General features: G+C 43.4%; 2 protein-coding genes across 8 annotated transcripts in view; both read right to left on the reverse strand.

Moving 5' to 3' along the window:
* Positions 1–76: 76 nt before the first annotated feature.
* Positions 77–10,220, reverse strand: dglucy (D-glutamate cyclase). 4 transcript variants are annotated; one of them, XM_076979228.1, is made up of 13 exons: positions 9,973–10,220; positions 9,352–9,441; positions 7,754–7,907; positions 7,048–7,246; positions 6,777–6,927; positions 6,469–6,591; positions 5,226–5,429; positions 4,804–5,064; positions 4,147–4,246; positions 3,893–4,041; positions 2,875–2,994; positions 2,485–2,639; positions 77–1,033 (listed from the first exon to the last, which is right to left on the reverse strand). In XM_076979228.1, exons 2-13 carry the CDS (start codon positions 9,431–9,433, stop codon positions 881–883), a joined length of 1,851 nt encoding a protein of 616 aa, XP_076835343.1. In that variant the 5' UTR covers positions 9,434–9,441; positions 9,973–10,220; the 3' UTR covers positions 77–880. The 4 variants fall into 4 exon arrangements, with proteins under 4 accessions (XP_076835343.1, XP_076835345.1, XP_076835346.1 ...); XM_076979230.1 differs by having other exon boundaries at positions 9,923–10,220; XM_076979231.1 differs by having other exon boundaries at positions 9,906–10,220.
* Positions 10,221–10,927: 707 nt separating this feature from the next.
* Positions 10,928–23,880, reverse strand: part of slc24a4a (solute carrier family 24 member 4a) — a 30,649-nt gene continuing 17,696 nt past the window's right edge. For 2 of the 4 annotated variants that reach the window (XM_076978816.1, XM_076978813.1), the window contains 15 exons: positions 19,874–19,950; positions 19,349–19,423; positions 19,084–19,168; positions 18,882–18,985; positions 18,695–18,769; positions 18,177–18,202; positions 18,032–18,085; positions 17,612–17,757; positions 16,018–16,187; positions 15,013–15,160; positions 14,363–14,529; positions 14,081–14,195; positions 13,806–13,918; positions 13,581–13,646; positions 10,928–13,495 (listed from right to left, as the gene is read on the reverse strand). In XM_076978816.1, coding sequence (XP_076834931.1) covers positions 13,343–13,495; positions 13,581–13,646; positions 13,806–13,918; positions 14,081–14,195; positions 14,363–14,529; positions 15,013–15,160; positions 16,018–16,187; positions 17,612–17,757; positions 18,032–18,085; positions 18,177–18,202; positions 18,695–18,769; positions 18,882–18,985; positions 19,084–19,168; positions 19,349–19,423; positions 19,874–19,950 — 1,574 coding nt within the window. In that variant the 3' untranslated portion in view covers positions 10,928–13,342. The remainder of the gene's footprint in view (positions 13,496–13,580; positions 13,647–13,805; positions 13,919–14,080; positions 14,196–14,362; positions 14,530–15,012; positions 15,161–16,017; positions 16,188–17,611; positions 17,758–18,031; positions 18,086–18,176; positions 18,203–18,694; positions 18,770–18,881; positions 18,986–19,083; positions 19,169–19,348; positions 19,424–19,873; positions 19,951–23,880) is intronic. The other 2 variants (XM_076978815.1, XM_076978814.1) reach the window with 2 other exon arrangements.

The following is a 23,880-nucleotide window of genomic DNA, read 5'->3' on the forward strand; positions in this document are numbered from 1 at the left end:
ATTTTGCATTATCGATGGTTTCATATAGGTTAAATTTGTGCTGTTTTGATGCTTCATTTTACTACCACATCAAATGTGTAATTTCCATTTTAGCATTTTAATTCACAGTGATTGCAATTAGACATAAATAAAGACAACAGTGTCATGAATACTGAGATACTTACGTCTCTAAAAGCACCTGTTTTAGGGCACAGCATATAACCTAAATAACACACAGACGTCAGTTTTACATTACTATGAGACCCAAGACAAAACATAATTCTTACTCAAACATTTGCGTTTTGTATTTTCAAGTCAAGATCTCTGGCAGTTAAAGTATTTATTCTATATTCATGTTTTGTAGTATGAGCCCAACTAATAAAAACATGAGCAAATGAAGATCTCTGGATGGCCTTTGATTCTGATTTATACCGAACTATGCAAGAACGAACCTTCATTGTGTCTCAGGTCTATGAGTGGACCTATTCTTACAATATTTCTCTGCTGTTCTTTCAGGTGGTCCTAGATACTCTCATTAGCAGAATGTGATTCAGGATGCTATCTGTGTTCAAGATGGTACCAGTTTACATCGATTCCAGATGTGATGCATGCCTACAAGATCAGTTTCCAGGATCACGTTGCAATTGAATTTTCTGCACGGACACTGTGTGCGGGTGTCGGAGACCTTGTTAAACGGGGAAGGAAGGTCCCCATGCAGCAGGCACTGGTGTGTAACCTCCTCCCACGCTGTCTGGCAGGAAGTGACAGTCATTACTTCAATGAGCAGAGGTTCTGACCGACGTCGTGATAGGAGGTTCACAACAGCCTCCGCAGGCCTGGCTTTCACAACACTGCTTAGGACACGGTGCTGATGTTATGACGTGGGCCCGTGGCACTTATGTCACTGCCCTTTCTCCAAGGAAAGGTCTCGCAAGCGCTGTATCATGGAAGAATGCGTGGGGTGAAAGGTCAGGCCATCGACCTCCAGCCCAAGGTTGGCCGTCTTACCGCTGCGGACACCGTACTTCACTAGAATATGGAGCATTTCCTCTTCCTGTCCAGACAAAGAAAGATCTGTTAGAATGTGTGTAATAGTATAATTATCATCAATGCTACTAAATCCACTGTTGGAGCAGGTTGGTCTTGGAGCCTTCTCAGGCTGGCTGAGGTTGTTGTAATTGTACCATAAGCAGTGTTTATTCTGGGTCATATATGGGTTTGGGAACATTAAACACAGGAAAGAAGGATTACAGTGTGGAACTGTGACAGTGAGCTGGGGAGGACAGTGGTGAAGAACTGAGCCTCATGTGGATGTGAGGTTAACGTGGTAGGAGTTGACAGCAGAGCTCCAGTGGCTACTGTAATTACATCTCAGCCTGGAACGGCTTCTGAAGTGGTCTGCAGTCAACCATAAACGTCATAAATATCCAATGTTGATGGTCCATTTACATTCTGGCTGATCGTTTTCCATCCATGTCTTCACAATCAGTACAGCAAAAATGCACAAAATCTCATCTAAAACTCGAATGACAAAATTGATATTGAAAGTATAATCTCCAGGTGGGTGGAGAAAGATGAGGAGCCCGATTCTTTGATGCTTTATTTTTTAGTCGTCCTGGTCCATACTGTGGACATTAGGTATACATTAGATATACATTATACACTGATATACATTAGGCCTTGCATAGTTATCCTTTTATTGGTCAAATGGTCAAAGTGATGCTGTTAACCCTGTTATGACCTTGCCCGGTATCCTCTACAGTCATCTAGCCACAATTCAAGTTTATCCACAGTTCAAGCGCCCGTGTTTCATAACTAGCTAGATGATGACGGGGATAACTGTTGTTTCCACATGATAGGATGGCAATATTGACTCTCTTAACTGACGTTTGGGTTTTGTACACATCAAATATTACCTCTTCAAATATTATATCTTCCTATCCTGACACACGTGCCATATTAATTTTCGGAATTACGCGCCAACCTTTTTGAAAAAGTGCACATTCATGACTAAACCTTTTCTCCACCCACCTGGTGCTTGTACTTCCAATACCGGTTTTATCATCAGAATTCGAGATGGGATTGTGTGTATTTTTGCTCTACCGACTGAAGATGTGGACAGAAAATAACCTGTCAGTATGTATACACATTGTGGATGAAGCTGATCCTCAAAGCCTTTCCCTCATAACAAATACAGAGAGGTAAGATAGAAAATCTTCCCCTGTATCTCGGTGTCCTCTCTCTCTCACACACACACACACACACACACACTTACTCCACCACACCAGGAGCACATTACCGAATCACTGTTACCTTATCGGACACATAACAGAGGTTTATTGTGAAAAGAAATGATAATTTTTGTACGAGTAAATGTGTTTTCAAGTCAGAAAAAAACATGGGGGGGGGGGGGGGGGGGGGGAATCTCCAGGTGAATCTTAGTTCCTAGTTTCGGTTAGTTATTCTAGGCGAGAAGCACACGTCTTCCTGCTGTTTGAGTCGTACCTTAGCTACTGACGGCAGGCTGGCAGCCCAGAGGCCGTGCTGCTGGGCTGTTGGCACAGCACCAAGGCCCTTCTGGACGTAGCGCCGATGGACCGCACACTGGTTCAGTACATATAAAGAACAGGCCACGGCATAGCCGCCCCAGTTCGACACCCCTGTGAAAACAGAGTCCAAGCAAGCTCCAGTGGATATATATGTGTGTGTGTGTACATAGTAAATTGCATATAATAATTTATACATATAATGTCAGCAGCCACATAACAGGAAATGAAACTCTCCTCATTTCCCCATCTCTCTCTCTCTCCTTTACATTTTGGTTTATTCTGTATATCCTCCGGATGTGTGTATAAATATATACGTTTTTGAAGTTTGTTATTTTGATCAACACACCCGCTGTGATGGCGAAGTCAGCGGCGACGTCACAGGCGATGAGGCTGCCCTGGGGCATATGAGCCCTGACGGCGTGTTTCACCTTCCCCATGCCCAACTCATTCCCTCCGTCTCCAATACCTACACACCCAAACAAACACGACAACGGTGTACGATCATCGCACCGCCGTGGCCAAGACAGAGGGTATTAGTTAATTCCATGGAGAAGACCTGCTGGAGGTAACTGGGGACTACATGGGGGATTATCGACATTTCTGTGTGTCTGGTTGCAAATGAGTCCCATTAGTATTGGAGAGCCATTTCTCTTGTTGAAGTCACAAGGTCTACTAATAATACAGACTCACTGTGATACGTACAAATGGAATATGAAACTTGACGTGCTGAAAACATGAAGCAATCGATGTTTTTCCAGTTTTGCTAGTTCGGATCAATCAATTTGACCAATCAAATCCACTGATCAACAATTCAATCGCACCCGCTGTTAACGTAGCCTGGTGCAACACAGAGGATAGTAAGCGAATAAATCGAACTTTGCTGAGTTTGCACATTTGTCCTGTTTGCCCGTGTGGGGGCCTGAAGGGAGCTGAGGGAGGTGTTGTTTATTCTGGACAATACCTGTGTGAACCAACCTGAGCACCACACAAGGACCCTTTGAGGAATGAGCAACATGACCAAATAAACCCAGATATGAAAGGTAGCCATGCACTGAATACAAATGCTCTCTACATTATTAAATGGTGAAAAGTTTCATCTGGTCACATGATGCTATTTTGGGTTTTTTACTTTAACGTGTTGCCAGGTAAGCAATAAGAACAGCAAACAAATCACATAATGAAGCTGGATGTCGTTATTTAATTCCTATGAGTTTTCCTAGCTCATTAATTAGGGATTAAAAACAGTAGAACATTGTGTTATTATAAAGAAGTCAATACACCATGACCCACTCAGATCTAAGCACACTGTTGTCCTAAAGCTTAGCAAGGAACCTCAGCAGCCAATCAGAGGCTGCAGTTCTCACCTGTGGTGGTGATGCCTGGAATGGCACTAGCTGTGGTGAACAGATCATCTATAGGATCCACCAAGTGCTTGATGTTCACTCCCCTCATGTTGTAGTAGTTGCCATCTGAGGCCCTTCCGCTGCGCTCTACTGCCATCAAGTGGTCAAATCTAAATGATGCACAGGGTGTAAACAGGCGAGACCAATTGGCATGAGAAAAAGATCAAATATACCGGTAGACTTTTTTTTTTAAACTGTCTAAAATGGCCACGGACTTGGGCTTGGAAGGGTCTCCATCATGACAAAGGAAGTGCAGAGCTGAATCTGGCCTGCCGTTCTGAAAGCTCACCACCGGGACGGCACTTTTGATCACACCTGTGAACACACACGTACACTCACATTCACCAAGATACACCGTACATCTTCACATTTCATTACAATGCCTAAAACTAGTGAAGAATTTGGTAACGCTTTCTATTAAAGTCTTTGTAACTTTGTAATAATGTTAAATCACATTAATATAATGTTAAATCAGTTATAATCACATGTATGGTATAAATGTATAAGTATAAATGCAGGTTTCATAGAAAGTGTTACTGGCTTTATAATGAATAGTGACACTTGTGTTACTACACAAGTAAGTATGCTTACAAAGCATTATTACGAAGTTACAGTTTTAATCGCATTTATAATGGCTTATCATAGAAAGTGTTACCAAGAAGTTCTTTAGCCTCGTAGCCAGTTCAAACAGCTTTGCAGCTGGTGTGGTGAGAGAGTGAGGGAGAGGGTCAGAGAGGGTCAAAAAGAGTGACATTGAGTAACAGAGTGAGCAAGTGAGAGTAAGCGAATGAGTAAGTAAATGAGTGCATGAGTGAGCGAGAGAGTGAGCGAGAGAGAGAGATTGAGAGTGTAAGAGAGAGAGAGTGTGTTACCTCTGTTCACAGCATCCTGCATAATGTGCAGGTTGAGCTCAAGGGCACGCTGATCAGACACTATGACCACTTTCTTGTCAAGGGCCTGGAGCATAGCGGCCATGGCAATAGCCCCCGGGGGCCCGTCTGTCTCTTCTGGGGGGTCGTGCATGTAGTGTGTGGGGAAGCCGGTGGTAATGAGCACAGAGGAGGCGTGGGACAAGGACAGACAGGCCCTCAGCAGCTCATCCTGCAAAAACAGGACTCCGATTCCCCTCTGGCCTGCACAGTTGCAGTCACACACACACAAAAAGCACACACACACACACAAACATACACTTCATTTCCTGAAGTTTGTATGGGACAGGTTTGGTCAGCTGAGCTCCTTAAGTACATTATTATGAATAAGGTGTAAGATGAGTTTGCATAAGGCTGAAACCCACCTGGGTCTTCTTGAATCAGTTGCTCAAGTTCTCTGACTTTCTGAACTGCAGTCTCACTGGCTAAACTGTAGTGCAGGGGGTTCTGGGAAATGCAGAAGGTCAAAGGACAGCCTCCTGACTCTGCAGTTTGTGGAGCCGTAGTGGTCTCCTTTCGGTCAGTGAGAAACATACACCCGGGAGAGTGTGTGAAGGCGAGAGCAGGCTCTAGAGACACACCACATGGAAACAACAACAAAGAAGTCAATTCAGTTCATCTAGGAAACAAATATTTTACTTCAAATAAAATTTCCATTCATGCTCATTTTAATAATGGGGCAGTCATGGCCTGATGGTAGGGAACTGGTCTTGTGACCGGAGGGTCGAGGGTTCGATTCCCAGACCTGAAGCCATGACTGAGGTGCCCTTGTTAGTCACCTCAGAACTGAAGGTGAAGTTTCAGGTTAGTTAAACACACTTTCTGGAATACCACCCAGATCTTATGGTCTTTTGTTTTGCATATGTTATCAAGAAGATTTTTCAGAGTTCTTGATATGTTTCTCCATGATTTTTATTTTTCTTGGCGTTTTCTCACATATTCTGGTTGGTTGGTTGGTTGGTTGGTTGGTTGGTTGGTTGGTAGGTAGGTAGGTAGGTAGGTAGGTAATCTTTTCACATTTTTTTGTCTTATCTCCTTTTAATGTTTGTTATTTATACTGTAAAGCACTGAGTTGCATGTATGTATGAAAGGTGCTATACAAATAAAGATTATTATTATTCATTCTAACTGCACAGATGGGTTAAAAGCAGAGGACAAATTTCGATTGTGGTGTAAAAATCACAAAGGCGGCACAGTGGTGTGGTGGTTAGCGCTGTTGCCTCACAGGAAGGCGGTCTGGGTTTGATTCTCGGTCTGGGCTGCTCTGTGTGTTTGCATGTTCTCCCTGTGCGGGTTTTCTCTGGGTACTCCGGTTTCCTCCCTCGGGCCACCTGCCCATGGTGTACCCTGCCTTCGCCCGGAGTTGCTGGGATTGGCTCCAGCCCCCCCCCCCCCCCCCCCCCCCCCCCGTTTAGTGGGATTAAGCGGTTCGGATAATGGATGGATGTAAAAATCACAATTGACAAAAATTGGCACATTTTTAATAAAAAACACACAGAAACCAAATGATATAATCAATACATACCCTAATCATTGGAAGTTACAGTCCACTTTATAAAGTTACTTCAGGATTTAGTCCGGTTTACAAACTGTTTTTTATGCTCTTACTTGTGCTCTGTACAGCCTCGGACGCAGTGACCCCACAGCCCCAGAACATGGGCACATCCTCTGGCCTGGCCTCCACCACATCCCCATAGTCCGGCTGTGAAAGATCTGAGATCCCCAGCAGACCTGGGTGGGTAGAATCGCTTTACTACAGCACCAGGAAACCAACGTCTCATTTCAGTTCGTTTTTGCACATTCCGTACGTTATTTCATTTAAACTCAAACACAAATGTGAATTCAACACCTTGCATCAAACATTCTGAGCAAAAATCAACTGAAACTTGAAAGTGAGGTGACGTGCGAGGCTGCACCTGGGTGTCCTATGTGGACGGGGCCTCCGTGGGCCAGGGGAGCACGGTGTGTGCACTGCACCGCCACATCCAGCTTGTCCCGTGGGACCGGACGCATGGACACCACCATAGGGCAGTGAAAAGGACCCACCCGGACACACTGCACCGACGTCTGCAGGCAGAGCAAGGGTGCAGAAGGGTCCATCATGGGCTGACCCGGATGTAAAAGGAGAACTAAACAGATAAAACGCGGAGCGCTACGTGTCCGGCGGCCGGAGCGACGGCGTCTCACCCGAAACATGCTGACGTTGCGGCCCTGCTCGGCGTTTCGCATGGGCACGCCGGCCTGCGTGAGGCCTCGCTCGAAGCTGAAGCTGCAGCCCAGGTAGAAGGTGACCATGTCCTGCAGCTGACTGGTGTAGGGGGCCAAACTGGCCACCTTCTTCACCAGCGCCCCCTTCTCAAACACGCAGTACTGCGCACAGTCCTCCCTGAGCACAAACAGAACACAGCCGACTTAATTTCTCATTATTTTATTAGGCACCACTGTAAAGTTACACAAAGTGATTCTTTGTAAGCTTACATGCATTACTGGCTTTCGAGTCAATACACAGGAATATGTTTTATCCCCAGGCAACTTTTTAACAACTTTCAACAGAGACTAAAACATTTTTTCTTAACTCCCAGGGAACTGTAGTACTTTGGGATCGACTACGTCACAACGCATGAACCTTTGGTCTGCTACAAGCATTTTTCGCTTGCTGAAAAAGATCAATGATTGACAAATGCTGTCTGTAGCAATGAGTCAGCAGTTTTTGTCTTCAAAAGATTTAGATATATTTTAAACAATCTGAACAAGTAATGGATTACAGGAAAAACAAAAAAATAAAGCATTTTTATCATCTGTATTTTTAAAACATGAAGTATTTATGATGACTTCTAGTTAAGTATTATATTATGCGTTACGTGTATATGGTTAAGTACTGTTCATTTAGTACCTGATGTCTGCTTGTGCAGCCAGGGGGGGGCAGCTCCATTCTCCAGGCTTGCTTCTGTAGAGCAGAGGGAGGGGGCTGTGATTGGCACGGCAGAACGCCTCAAATTCATCCGCCAGGTCCTTGTGCAGGATTAGTACGTTAGCTTGTAGATATCCTGTCAAAAAGCATTAGAGGAGATTCAGAATTACATTTTTGTAAGGTCTCAGTTTTAGAGAATTGTATTTTTGGCACAGTTGCTACAAACTGGTACAATCATTTGCCTGAAACAATTTCAAAGACTCTAGATGGACACTCAGGACAATTCAAAACGAATTGTGACGAAACGACTTGTGACAAAACAATTAGCTTTCAAATTATGATAGAAATTGGAAGAGTATCTGCTTTCTACCTGCTGCAATGCCAGACGTGTTCTCAATAACCTGACTTTGCTCCCGAATGATGTGGCGAAGAGCTCTAGGGCTCAGACTAGAGAGAGACATGTTTTCAAACTAAAACACACCAGCTTGCCAAACCAATTTATGTCTGCTCCAGGTTAATGTTTCCTGAAGGTTACCGGCCATGTAAGCTGGCACCAGTTATTGCGTCATGATTCTACAACAGCTAGATGAATCTCCTCTTTCCACTTCCATATTTAGATTAATATTTACCACCACATGCAGTTTCTCCACTTTCTCTCGAAAGTGATGTTGCTTCCTGTTATCTGTTTAATAGTGTTAGGATAGATGGCATTTTACATTTCGTTTCGCGTTTTCTAAATATCAGAAATGAAAGGATTCCAAAGAAATCTGCAAGTTTAACACTTCTAAGAATATACATTGTCTTATAAGCACAACATTACTAGTCATAATTATACCTTTTTTAGTTCATTCCTAGGCTCAAAGGTTCAAAGCTGATTTTTTTTCTTATTTCAAATAAAATTTGAATACAGATATAAATATCAATCCATTAGACCTTAAATTTTTATATTTAGTGTGGATGAAGGTTGGTTTTTACCTTCAGTTAGTGTAAAAATAGCTGTATAATGTATCCTATTTTTAAAACCTCCACTAGGTGAGGCAGTGCAGGAACCAGGGCCTAATTGTGCTGTTATGTAATCTTTTAGGTATGCAGTTAACTAGTTATTTTATGTCAAACATTTATGCTTTGTTTCAATCTTAGGCATTCAAAACTAACTTAGGTAACTAAGATTTAAATGTAATCTGTACATGCATGTATGAGTCATCCAGGAGATAATTTGTTTTCTTGCTCTTTTTTTGTTTATTGGATTATATTATTTGCATGATATTTATTAGTATCTGTTAAAGAATATGTAAACACATGTATGTTGGATTAGGCTGGTTTTGGTTCTTTGTAATGCTGAGTATTAACTCAGTTTGCTAACTGATGTGAAGTTTGTGTTTGTGCTTGCCTGATCTTGGGTCAGCTATGTTCTTGAGGGTATTAACTACACACACAGGCGAATCAAGCAAGGCGAAACTTCGCATCAGTTAGGAAATGTAATACAAACAAAATGTCGTATCTGTTGGCCTTACACAAAAAGCTGTAAACTTCTGTATTCTGTTTTCCTATACCACTATAAGGAAGAAAACGTCTCAAACCTGGTTCCATATTTGCCCTAAAGCCTCTGGTATATTTCATCCATGTCTTTACTTTATTGATATGGAGGAGAAACCTCTTCATTGTGCAGCCTTATAGAAAAACACATAATCAAACTGTTCAGATCACACACAGTATATTACTTTTTACAAATGAACACACTAATTATTCACACATTCACTCCATTGCTAAGCAACCCCTTGAATTTTGGGGGTTTGTGATTATAGTTTATCAAATCATCCATTTGTGTATATGATAGTTAACTAGCCTCAGGGGCTGTTAAAAGATTAATATTTAGCTAGAATTCGTGGACCGTGAACATAACCACTGACTGTAGAATACGGTTTAAATGTCACTGCAATAAATTAGTAAAATAACCCCAGACAGTAAGATGCCCCGGCTAATCTAACTAGCTAGCAACGCTACAACTGTGCCTCGGTGAAGCTGTTTAGCTAGTTAGCTCCACTAGCTCCCAGCCACATTAACCTAGCCTTAGATAAACGTTACACACTAGCTAGCTCATTCCAATAATGATTAAAAAATGATTTATACTCGCAAGAAATATGGTGTAACCTCGAATCGCTCGATGGTGTTACTGAACCAAGAAGAAGCAGGAAGGATACCGTGTACTGGTGTCCTTCAGGAGAACTCGGTGTCGCCTTTATTCATAGTACGATAATGGTGGAACTACATCTATGTGGCTGTAACAGCTCTGATAAACACACACGCCACTTTAGCTGTGTTTATAGACTCTACATGACCACTTTAGCTGTGTTTGTAGACTCTACATGACCACTTTAGCTGTGTTTGGAGTCACTACAGGAGAAGTTGTCGAGTAGACTTGGGTGGCAAATGCCGCGAGAGTCTCGTCAACTTTTAACATGCAGCCAAACGTCAGAGGATCCGGGCAGAATGAGCGACAGCACCACTCACTACCCCTGACAAACCGGTCCACTTACATAGATACATTACTATAAAGGTCATTCCGAGGGCAATGTAAGGGTAATAGAAGCGTGACCAACCCATATGTCACTGTATATGGTGATGGGAGTAATAATATCACACATATACATGTACCAAAGTATGGTGGAGGAGACCCCTAACCAAATAAAACTTAAAGGATGAACTCCAAAGGACCAATATGGCTTATAGGAGATACTGCTTAAAAAAAAGTCAGTTTTTTCTTTTTCTTTTTGTTGTATACCATGTGTGGTTGCAATAAAGTATATGTTCTCTTTTCATTCTATAAAAAGTGTTGTTTGTTCACTGGCATGAAGAACTGTCTGGTTTTTACCACAAAGCTTGGATATTTAGTAATCTACAGTTACTGGTCGTATCTTAATTTTACTTAGAGAGTAGAGGATTTATCAAAAACTTCAACGGAAAGGAAAACATTTCATAACTTCCGAAGGTAGATTTGAAACAAAATAGCCCAGAACGCAGTACCATGACCAAACACACGGTGGCGGTAAAACAGCATCCCATAAAACATCAATAAACTAAATAAAATAAAATAAAACAAAACAAATAACAATAAAATAATCTAATTTAATTTCTTACCCATAATTTTTTAATTAATCAAATATCAATGTACATATGTATTCATTATTGCCATACAGTAAAATGCATTGGTTGTATACATACATCGATAGCAAGACAATACATTCAAGTTAAACAGCAACGTCACACTTTAGTTCTTCAGGATTCACTTCGCCATCAGAAGATTCCGTACAGACACAGTTCCTGCACCACTGCAGCAGAACCGTCACTTTGAAGGCAGAATGGTCCGTGTGTGTGTGTGTGTGTGTGTGTGTGTGTGTGTGTGTGTGTGTGTGTGTATGTGTGTGTGTGTGAGAAGTTCGCTGGTATGTGGCTGCCTTCAAACATGAACGTAGAGTACAGGCAAGTTTAAAGCATCTTCCTTCAACATAAAGTGTCTATTCCGAAGAGGTATATTGTGGGTTTCTGTGCATACGAGACTGTTCATGTCGGAGAGATATACCACTGGCAACAACGATATCGCCTCAAGTGTTCCGTTTTCTCGAAAGGAATAAAACAATAAATCCGGTCACTGAAGAGGCAGTTCAATTTATAAAATACAGACAGTCAAAATACTAATCTCTCAGTTCAAATATAAGAATAATAACATTACAATAGCAGACATTGTACAGCATTTATTGACAGAAAAGTAGATAACATAAATAGCCTATCTACTGTGATTTGGTATGATTGACATTTTTTATATATTAATAACACTGTTACTATTAAATGAAAAGATTCTTGGCCCTATAATGTAATGTAATGTAACAACTTTATAGTAGGATTACGTGTCAGAAATACTGGTATGTATGCATTTATACCAATATATTCTGTTCTAGAAATCAGAAAATTGAAACAGGCAATCATATACTAAACTTAGTCTTTTTGATTCCTTAGGATAACAGCAAACCAAAATGACGACAAAGCCATCAGTGACATTCATTTGGCCTTCAAACTAGTATTTGATTATTTGAACACTCACCAACTACCACAGAACACAATGCCTCCTGCCAAAAAAACCCCCAAAACAACAACCTAAAAACACAACACCACCACCAATCTACACGGCACACAGCCACAATTAAAGAAGGCCATTAAAGAAGGCCTCATTCCTTGTAGAACTAATAACATCGAGGAACAGATGACTGGATATCTGCATGCTCTTTAAACATTATTCAATAAAAGATTTCAGCAGCGTACGTGAACGAGGGCCCCTCTTTAAATATAGATCTAGCCCCTTGCATATGTTGTTATATACTGGGTACATCAAAACACTTCCAAACATCTACCTTTTCACGTACACGGCACTGAACAGTAATAACAATTGTACATGTGACGCAGACAGAAAGATCTCTGGCCTGCGCTCGGGTTAAAAACCCCTGAGCCTTGTCATTTCGATGGATGGCGGAGTGGTAGCTGCCTTTATTGTGGAGTTTGATGGTGGTTTTCTACCCAGCTAATAAAAAAATCGCATTCCTGCATCAAATCATGCATCACACACTGATGAGGAAGATTGGAGAGAATCGCCACAAAAAAAAAAAGGGAGAGAATAAAGTGACCATGTGTGTCACGGATGTGTGTCCACTCCTCCCCCACACCTGAAGAAGTGCTGGTTCATATGTGGATCTCCGATGTCATATTTACATATTGAACAAGAAGTGTGTTGCTGTTTGCGAAAGCAAAGATCCCTGCGTATGGTTGTGCCAGTGTGGCTGATGTAAAATCTGGAAGTCAGCCACAGTTGTTGGACGCACCTTCCACACCACAGAGGGGCAGTGAAGCGCTCTCCTGACGTCTGTCTGAAGTCTGCTCACTCCGAGCAGGCGCAGAGCAGAGGCTTGGTGTAATCACAGTAGGTAAGATCAATATTACTTTTCATACGTGGCCGCTGACGACCGCCAGCAAAGTCAAACCGCAATGTATTGTTATTGCTCCGTATTGCACCACCATAGGAAAGAACTGGCACCTCTCCCCGCCGAAATCATCGCGTAACCTTGGTTTCACCCTACCTAAAGTGCAACATGTTCTTTGTTTAATCTCATTTTCAATCTCTAAGGAAGACAAGTCCAGATCATCTGTTGAGGCCAGAAGCATTCCTCTTCTGTGTGTGTCATAGGCATCTGTGCTATGCTTTTGAGGAGTAGCATTCTTAGGAACAAAGTATCCATACCATGCTGATTTGTGAAAATGTGTTCATGATTGTCTGTTATTCACCTCTGGAGGACCGGCCAGGCAAAGGAAGAGCTGCTGAAGAGAGAGCCCTGATTTCCCAGTACCCCCGGGGATTATGGGAAATGTAGGTCACACCAATTCTTCCACAGTGGAGGGATCCTGCTGTGGGACACTATGGCCTCCTGCAGTGAAGCAAAACTGAGAAACAAACCTGTCTAAAACTGGAGGGAGTCTGCATGCACGCTGTTGGTCTGATCCAAGAAGTGGTTTGGTCATGTTGGCCTACAGGTTCTCCTGGCACGTGGGCAGGTTGATGAAGGTGAAGACGTTGTACTCGATCATGATGGAGAAGCAGAGGAAGACGGCATACAGCGTGAACACGTACACGCCCAGCTTGAAGTCCAGTCTCCACCTGTTCACGTGGATCCCCAGAACCTGTGCCACAGCAGATGGCGAGAAGCAGGTCAGGAGCGTGTGGCGTCTATGTATGGTGCAAGTGTCTCACGTTATTCTGACTTACAGTTACGGCCACTGAGCCCAAGAGTAACACCACGGAATACACCAACCCCCTGCTGTTGATTCTCACCTGGGACAAGAGCAGAGAGACAGATTTAGACAGAGAGACAGATTTAGACAGAGAGACAGATCTTTTAGCTCCTGAGCTGCACTGCCTGCATTCAGCTGTCCTCGGTGAAGACATATGCATGTGTGCATGAAGGTAACAGCGAGACAGATTGACATATACCACAGAGCCGTAGTCCACAGCCATTGTCTTGATGCCCCAGGGAACGCCAAGCCCAACCAGGATGTCAAAGACATTACTGCCAATTGTGTTGGAGACAGCCATGTCTCCCAGGCCTGTAGTTGAACACGAACACACACACACACACACACACACACACGCGCGCGCGCGCACGCACGCACGCACACACACACACACACACACACACAAATTAGAAATACTCAAAAAATCACCTCAGTAATCACTGGCAAGTAAGACATAGGACATAAAACCAGTACCTTGTCGAGCTACTATGAGACTAGCTATGCAGTCAGGAACACTGGTGCCAGCTGCTAGAAAAGTGATGCCCATTATAACATCAGGGATTCCCAGTGTGTATCCGATGACTGTAACCTGCATAACAAAGACACTTCTAATATTATAAAAAAAAACACTAGATTACATCTTTGCCAAAAATGAAAAAAGGTTTAACTAAGTTCACAAATGAAACACTTAGTACAGTCCTAAAGGGAGTGACACATGTACGGGTGAAATCACACGGTGCTCAAACACACACTCACCATCCACACCATGAAGTAAGAGAAGACGGCGATCCACAGAGTGGAGAGGAAGAAGGAGAGCAGGAAGCAGTTCTCCCAGCGTGGCTTGGCACAGTTGGGCACCGTGAAGTACAGCAATGCCAGTATAGGCCACGAGATAACAAATTTTGCTCTGTCCATAGCGCCCCCTGCAGGAACAAGAGCAGATGCCTGTCACTGGGCTTCATTGCCTGTGCCTCACAATAAACAGTTAACGTCTGAACCCACATATTCACTTTCAAAGAAAGCACTTTCCATAAAGATTTATTTAAACACTGGGCAACTGCTGTGACTGTGGAGTCTTTGGTTTATATGAAATGTCTTTGTGTGTAAAACACAGCAGGAACCTGAATGTCAAGTCAATAAACATTAAGCCGATAATCTTGAAACAACAAGCGCTGAGATGGTTTTCTTTAGGGATTTTCTCCTCTTGCTGTACCACTCAGCAGTGAAGGTACAGCCACCAGAACATCCCAGCCAATTACATGAGGGAATACGAAATCAAAACACTCAACAGCTAATTAGATGTGATTAATAGTTAGTGGTGTGATAGCAACTGAAGCAGGTGTGAATTTCAAGCTGTGGCAACTCTGAAGTGTGTGTGTGTGTGTGTGTGTGTGAGGCCCTCTCACTGGGCATGATGAAGGGGGATGTGAGTTCATTCTCCTCATCTTCTGTCAGCTTCACTTCTGGAGCACCTCCGTTCTCCACGGTCTCAGCTCTCCCATCTGCCCCCAGTGTGCCGTCCACTCCACTGGACGCCTGCATCAACCTCTGCTGCTACACACCCACACATGTACGGGGGCAAAAGAGGACCTTCAGAAACTGTTCACTTGGAAGTAGTTACTCTTCATCAAGTTCGTTTTTTTCATTCACTCTACAAAAAAGTCATGACATATTCATCTTTTAAATATCATTTTACTTTGTTGCTTTTGAATTTGAATGGCACGTATGTTTCAGTAATCCAGTATTTTATTTTATTACAATTATCTTTTCCAAGAGATTTAAAAAAATGTGCTTGAGATTAATATTCAGTGTTCAGTTAATATTAATATTCAGTATTCATTTCTTTTTCATATATACTTTTGAGCGATGCACTTCCATTATACTGAGGCTGATGTATGAATTATTATTGTTTGTTATTGCGGAATGGTTCAGACATAATTGCTTTTGCTTCATACTTGTTTTTGACAACATTGGTCACATTACTGCAAATGTGGTGACAGATGAAATACACCTAGTCTACTTCTGAGGTTAATCAGAACGATCCTAGAATCCATGTTTCTTGTCTACTCACTGCTACATTGGGCCAAAAGATTAATAGAAGGCCACAGCCATAAGAAAGTGCAGGCTTTCAACAATACAGTGTGCCTAAGGGGCCATTTCCAATCCCAAGCTCTACTGAATGGAAAATCTTTCGTTTCTCTCTCTACTTTACCTCCTATGGAGCCGCCTCTGATTCACCCTTAAGTTCCATTCTTTGAATGGCAGCGTGTGGATAATTATAGTGACTAGTTAATTCCTTTCACTTTCATGGCCAGAAGGCCTGCTGGGAATGCTCCACAGAGCTGCTCCTGAACCATGAGGAGCCCAGCGCTGGGGTTGGTGTGAGAGGCCTGTCTACTGCGTGTGCCCACCTCGTGGATTATGAGGCGACTGGCCATGCGCAGACGCGTCTTGGGCCCGAAGTGGTTGGTGATCATGAGTCTCAGGCCGGCCTCAGGGAAGCGGTATTTTGGAGGGCTGTAGTGGATCATCTCATCCACCATCACCACCGACCCCCGAGTATACATCTTACAGGGCTTCACTAGGAGCACACATGGAGAAGGAGTCAACGTATGTCGATACATAGTGCCACAGCTGTGGCCTGGTTTTACATTTGTTAGCAAAACTGTGAACTATAGGCCAAAAGAGAATTTCTTTCAAAAGAGGATCTTGGGAATTGGTCCCAAGATGCTTGTTTTATACCAATCTGATTTACTGTTTATTCACTTTCTTACCATTCACACTTACTGTATGGAATATAATAAGAAGAAGTTACTGGATAACACATCTATGATCCATACATAGTCATAGTTACACTTGGCTACACCAGCTTCTCTCCATACTGGCACGCTAATTTACCAAAGCTGGACATGTTGAGCTCCTTGGGCCACACTAAAGACAAAACAGCTAATTGTGCAGAAGATTGGTGGTCATTTTATGCAGGTCCCATTGGGCCCACCCAACTGGACCAGTGAACAGGAGATGACTCAACGTGGTGTGCACAAGACATTGGTCCAGTTGGTCCAAAACACACATGCACATACCTACATAAACACTCACACAATGTCTGAATATATCGCATTATATCACAAGACAGATGATCTGATTCTGTTAGGGCCTTTCTGAAGTCCCACCTCTTCCAGACACATGCTCAAGTCTTCATTCTGACAGCCCCTCATTCTAACTGTCAAATCAGCAGTGCTAAATTAACACCTCCAGCACAAGCGGCAAACCAATACGACTACACATAAGTGGTCAGTGGGGTCCACTCAGCACTGCAGATTATAGTTTTTTAACAACATGCATTTACGCCAACACACACTTTCACCAAGCTTGAGGCTTGGTGCCATAATTCACACTCACACAACGTAGCATATGCACGTAGCGTCTTTTTTCATCCACACGGTACCACAACACACCTCTCCACAAACACTTCACGTTTAAACACACCCACTGCTACCTTACATAAGCGCGTGGCAGGATGGATCACACAATAAGGACAGAAACTGGTGCACACACACACACACACACACACACACACACACACACACACACACACACACACACACACACACACACACACACACACACACACACGCACTGGTGGTGGGCGGCGGAGAGGGGGCGGGGTGAGTTTAGTAAGGCTAAACAGACAGGCTTGGGTGCGTAGCGTTGTGATTGGTCAGTGTGGGATTGGTGGGATTGGTATGTGGATTAGAACGGTGCTCTGGCACGCTGTCAGACTGAAGAAGGTGGCGTACGGTGGCAGGATCAACGGCGTTGGCCAGAATCAGTGTGTGAAGCAGAAATGCGCCGGGCGAGCAGGACAGGGCCGACAGAGAGGGGTTAGTCACCAGAGAAACCACTGCAGAGCAGCTGGTTTCCGTTGGGTGGAGTGGAGCAGAAACGCAGGGGCAGGCTGAGGGGGGCGGGGGGGGGGGGAGAAGCCTGTCTAGTTACCCTTACCTTCACCGAGTAAGGGGCACGTAGGATCGTCCCACAACTGCTCATAACATTCATTACCATCCTCTAGCTCACTGAGTACCGTGTTACCGTTGGCAACACCCTTGTCATCTTTCCCGGAGAAATAGCTCTGCAAGTTGGAGTTAAACCTGAAGCACACACAAAACTCCAACTCAAGCAGATAAAAATGTATTCATCAATGTTATTTAATACTTGAATATTATTATTGTTGTGCACTCGACATTCATTCGTATGTTTGTATTATTTCCATAAATATACTGGGCAGCAATAAGTGAATATAGGTTCTTTAATGTTGACGTGTTGTGGCTTGTGGACTGTATTCTGTGTGGTGGCTAAATGTTTGCACTACCAGTATGTTTGGACTAAAATGCCTGTGAGTTTGTCCAATGTGAGACCACTCACTTCATAATTAAAGTGTAGCCCACATACATGAGAATCAGGATGAGACTCTCCCACCTGCAGTCACAGAGGAGACAAGGACAGGTTGTGATTCTGCCACCAAACAACATAAGGATAAAGCTGTTGAGATCACGTGAAGGACACTCACCACACAATCATCCCATCATAGATGAACTGAAAGAGAAAAGACTCCAGTGAACAATCAAAATACATGTTTCAAGTGTACTTCCCCACACAATTGGTGCCATCTTTGGAGCAAATATTTTGGGTCCATTTCTTGTACTGAAGTTTTGGAGCTGTTTCTGAAGACACTCCAGGAGAATCGTTCACACTGGAGAAGTGTAAAGGAAAGATTCTCCAGAAGGATCTATGTTTAAGTATTCATCATGTTGAATCTAAGCTGATTTCACAAATTGCATGTCTACGTTTCTTTATTATTAATGAACACATAATAAAAAAATGTAAAACTATGCCAATTAATATTAATTTATGTTATTTATATAATATAATATAATAATTAAAATGTAAATGATTAGTGTCATTTGTGGAAGTTAATTCGGCGTCGTCTTGTATCTGGAGGTCAATAATTGAACTCAAACCCTCATCCTACCAAATTCTACAGAACACATTTCCATTAAACAAGATGTATTAAAATGTCATACTCACTGCAATGAGTGCTACAACAGACAGAGTGTAGTAGATGGAGTCTCGGAACACAGAGAACTTGGTGAGATAGACAACCTTCAGGACAGAGAGGAGAGCTTTTCTAAAGGCAGTGTTCAACAAACAGCTTGCATGAACATTACGCTATACAGAATCCTTCATTCCAAATGTACTATTAATATGTACACACCTGCCCAGCAAAGATGCCACACACACCAATGATGCAAAGAATGTTGAAGACAGCTGATCCAACAATTGTGCCCACACCCACATCTCCATGTGTTATGAAGACACCTGCAGAGTGCAAACAAGCTCAAGTGTGTGTGTGTGTGTGTGTGTGTGTGTGTGTGTGTGTGTGTGTGTGTGTGTACATGCAGGTATTATCATCTCACCAATAATTGAAGCAAACAGCTCTGGGGCAGAGCTTCCGGCTGCCATAAAGGTTGCTCCAGCTACATCTTCGCTCAGATGCAGTTTCTGCCGGACGAGAGAAGCATACAAATTCTCGACTACAAAAACGCCTGAAGAATGATCCATGGGAGCCTGGTGAGCAGGTCACTGGGTCCAGGTCTGGGGTGTGGGGAGCAAGGCACGTAAAGTGGTTTTAAAAGGGGATTAAACAATCCGAGCTTCAGAGCTGGAGCTCAGATCGCTCACCTCACAGATCTTATCCAGCGAGGTCACAAAGTAGTCGTCACAGACTGTGGCCAGAGCCAGGAACATGTAGACAGCCTACAGCAAGGGAGAAAGTACAGACAGAAAGACAACACAAAGACGTATATTATGTTCGATACATTTAAATATGAAAATATTTATGCTATTGTAGAGAACTATTTCCACATATTGATACAAAAAATAAAATCAGTAGAATATCAAATGTATTGTAAGCAAGAATCACAGCTCTGTAACAACACAACACACTTTATCTAGTATTAATAAACTGTCCTCAGGGAGCAGCTAGAGTCATTTAAGGTTTGTTGATGTTTTTATTCTGGATGTGGTTTTTAATAGTGTTGGCCACTGGCACTGTTACCATCTTCAGCAAAATAACATGACACACTATGGCAAACTATTTATAGTCAGAAACTGTCAGACAGTAACTGCTTATTCTAGATGAAGAGGCCAAATGAAGAATTGGGACACACACACACATGCGCACACACACACACTGAGTATTCCTACCGCAAATATGTGTAAGAGGACGGCTCCATGTGTGCGTTCGTAGTTGGTGAAGACATCCTTAGGGAACTCTAGAATGGCTGAAAAAAGAATGTAAGTATGTAGAGCAGGACGTGCCTAGTGTGGCTGTGGTGTTGTTTGGTGCTTTAGTACACTGTACTCCAAGATTTCAAATTAAACTATAATTATACCGTTCAGTATAAATGTCAGCTTTAATTGGAGAGAATTTACATATGTATTTGGTCAATCACAGAGAAATCACACTTGCTTCATAACAATATTTTCCATTTTAATGGACTGTAAGTAATTGAACACGTTAAAATATGTAATTTGTAATATCAAAAATAACATTTGGTACTGTGCTGCAAATCCTTTTGGCTCAGAGGTTTCTTCCCTTGCGTTGTTGTGCCAGGTTGTACTGGAGGGACTTTAGTTTTTGCGTGTCTCAGGAGCTTTCTTCTTTCTCCTTTCTCCAAATGCATGCTAGTAGAGGCTCAGCACAAATGCCTCGGCCAATCAAAAGCTTTCTAATTTTTAGTTAAAAAAAATCTCCAAAGCTGCTTTAGCAGTAGGTTTGAGACCGTCATCTTGCTGAACGGCACAGTGCTGTCTGCTGAGTTCTGAGACATTTGCTGGTATGGTAGCAGTAAAGCTGTACGCTTCTCCACTAATCCTGTTATGGGAGGCACAGCATCAGTGCAGACCCTTAAGCCAGTTCCACTGGCAGAAACCCATGTCTCTTGTCACCATGTTCACAGGGGAGCTGCTAAGCTTTGGATCATCAGTGGCCCCTTTTTACTCACTTTCCTTGATGCATCTTTTGGTTACGAGACACCACTTCCTTCGTCAGGTTTCAGAAGTCTACAGGCTTTAAAAAATGTATTTAGCAGTTATCTTCTCTTTCTATTCTTGAAGTTTATGACCTTTGACAAACAATAGCAATAGAACTCCAGGTGCAAATATCACATGGAGAATGTTTGAACCAATGATGCCACAACACATCCAGCAATCTAGAACGAGACTATTGACCACTTGCTTTAGTTGCTTTAAAATGAAGCTCTGTGTATAAAAAGGAGATTAATTCTTATACTGTCCACCCCATTACAGACATGCACATCCTGCAATTACAGCAGACAATCCCCCCACTTCAATTTCCTTGTCATCGTTTCATGCCCAGTGAGCAAGAGCACAGATGCAAAGCCACACATATTGTCTTACGGTCAGATTACCTCCAGTCTGCAGTGTAATGGCTATAAATAGTCCAAGCTAAAAAAGATGAAAGGCTGCCAACCGAAGAAAAAAAACATAAAGAGGAGAAAGATTCATTGTCCGGTGGGATTGGATCGATAGCCACGCTGCAGCTCAAGCACAGAACAGTGTGCTGACTGACATGAGGAGGAGAGAGGGGATGGACATCAGAACCTAGCTCCCGGTGGACAGACTGAGAAACGTGAGCTTTGAGCAACTGCGTTCAGCTCGTTCACAACGAGGACACACAGAGCAATTCCTGTTTTCCTATAGCTCCTCAAAGATATATTGGACAGAAGGACAAAAAAAATGCGGAGACTGCATAAACGCACATGTGGAAATGAAAGTTAGGAACACGTACACAAAAGGTACCTACAAACGCACACCTGATACAAGCCAGATATTTGTAAGATAATAAAACAAACTGAATCATGTAGGCCTAAAATGGAGTCTTCAGGAGTCCCATGTAAATGTTTGAGCCCAGGGTGGTCTTCAGTGGCCTTCAGTGGTCTTCAGTGGTCTTTCGTGGCCTTCAGTGGTCTTCAGTGGTCTTCAGTGCACGCTCCAGGTTACACTCAAGGATTGGTACCTCAAAGCCTTGGACCTCCAGAGATGAGGGCCCATGTGCCACTGCGCCCCCCACTGCTAACCCCAGGCTGCCCAGCATGAGGTATGCAGCCCCCGTGCGCTAGCAGAGTGCAGGCAATCTACACCTCCATCTGCTGTTTCGCATGCAACAGACAACCACAGCCAGTTCATTGTGGTGTGTAATGCATTTATTTCTCCCCTACAACGAATTAACATGCACTAGTGTGTTTCAAAGTTCAAATGACAATACTCATCTAAAAGGCAAATGAGTCTAATGCATGTGTCACTAATAGCTCCTGTCATCAAGGAGTGATGAGTCCTAAAACAGGAGCGGCGATAACAGCGCGGTGCGTTCAACTTCTGCGTCCGCCTGCGTGCCACAAGCAACAGGGACAAGCAGACCAGACTCCATCAATCAAAGCAGTGGAGGGCCATTGGTTCCCTGATCACATTTCTGTACTTACAGACAAGCCCAACCCTGTGATTCACAGGAGAGGAGAGGATGAGGAGGAGAGGAGATAGGTGGGGAGGAGAGGGGAGGAGAGAGGAGACTTCCCAAGGTCATCCCCTGAGAAAGAGGATCTCATGAGAACAAACAAACACACACACACACACACACACACACACACACACACACACACACACACACACACACACCCACACACACACACACACACACACACACACACACACACACACACACACACACACACACACACACACACACACACACGAGTGCAATACAAACTCACATACATCATTGTGTAGTAATAAATACAGGTAACACTGAACCTACTGGTTTCAATGATATTAGTGCATTAAGATGTCATCATTAATTACTGGTTTGCCAAGGTCTTTTGGCCCTGGACCAGCTGTTGCAGAGCAGCGTAAGCAGCAAGAGACCCATCAGGATCGTTAGAAGGCTGGTCTGCTACTCGCCTCCAGTGATGCACTTTATAGCAACTATAAACATATTTGCGATATCACCTCCACACACCCTGCACACCTGCAATGAGAGTGGCCTCGGGTCCGCTTGACCGCTGCGTGCAGCCTTCCCTAATAAGCCATGACCGGACAGATGCTCAGCATACGGCTAAGGATGTCGTCCCTGGAGCGGACCCGAGCGACCTTGCCACGGAGCACCTGGGGTTCTCCCTCCTGTTTGTGGACCGTGTGAGATGCGTCTCTCCACGTCCGTGCGCTTTTGGCAGTGGGTGGCAGGTGAATCGTTTAAAGGCAGCTCACAAGCTCTGACATGGATCAATAATGAATAAGCCCACAGTCACAGACTAGAGTCCGCAGGGCCATTTTTCCCCTCTGAGTAAGTTCACAGCTTTTACTTGCAGGCCAAGTCTCCTGGACGACAGGCAAATAAACCAACACAGATGCGCAGTGCATTAATCTTCCCGTGCGAATGAGGCTTTATGGGATAGACCACCAATGAGGAGAATAAACAGAGGGGAGAGGCGGCAATAAAGACAGACAATGAAAGAGAGGAGCAAGAACGTCGTCCTTGTCTTCGTCTCCTGTCACACGCTGACCTAATGCATCATCTCCTGTCCTGCACTCTGTGGCAGACGTGAGGACTGCTGGTTGAGCATGTAGATATAAAAGGTGAGGCGAATATTAAACGTTACGCCTGGGGAACGTCGCTCGTTGTTGCTATTAGGGCTCAAACAAAACTGTTGGTGAGCACGAAGACACAGCGAGTGTGATCAGGAATTAAGTGTGAGCTCTTTTAATATAAATTCCAGAATGCATGCATGCCACATTCAGTCAGTCAAGTTACAACCCAGCTTATGTAAATGCACTGTTTGTGTGTATGCATGCATGTGCCCATGTGGGTGGGTGGGGTTTTTTTTTTCTTGTTTAAACACCCTAAGTGCACCATCAGAATGGTTTATGTTTTTATTTTACTTTACCCCAACTCACTGGAAGGCAATCCAAATCTTTAATGCATTAATTCATCTCCCCGTGACACCAAACAGCAACAGCACTGTCACTGGCCCAGCGAGCTTGGAGCTGCAGTCTAAACCCCACAGCTCTGCCCGCCCAGCTCCTCCGTGGCCCAGCTGGGTCCACCTGCAGCCGGGCTGCAAGCATTCTTAACATTCCTCCTCTCCCCTTGGGGACGCTGTGCATTTCAGCTGTCTAATTACTTTTCACATCTTTCT

Source organism: Brachyhypopomus gauderio, chromosome 17 (assembly GCF_052324685.1).
Source record: "Brachyhypopomus gauderio isolate BG-103 chromosome 17, BGAUD_0.2, whole genome shotgun sequence".
Classification (NCBI taxonomy): domain Eukaryota; kingdom Metazoa; phylum Chordata; class Actinopteri; order Gymnotiformes; family Hypopomidae; genus Brachyhypopomus; species Brachyhypopomus gauderio.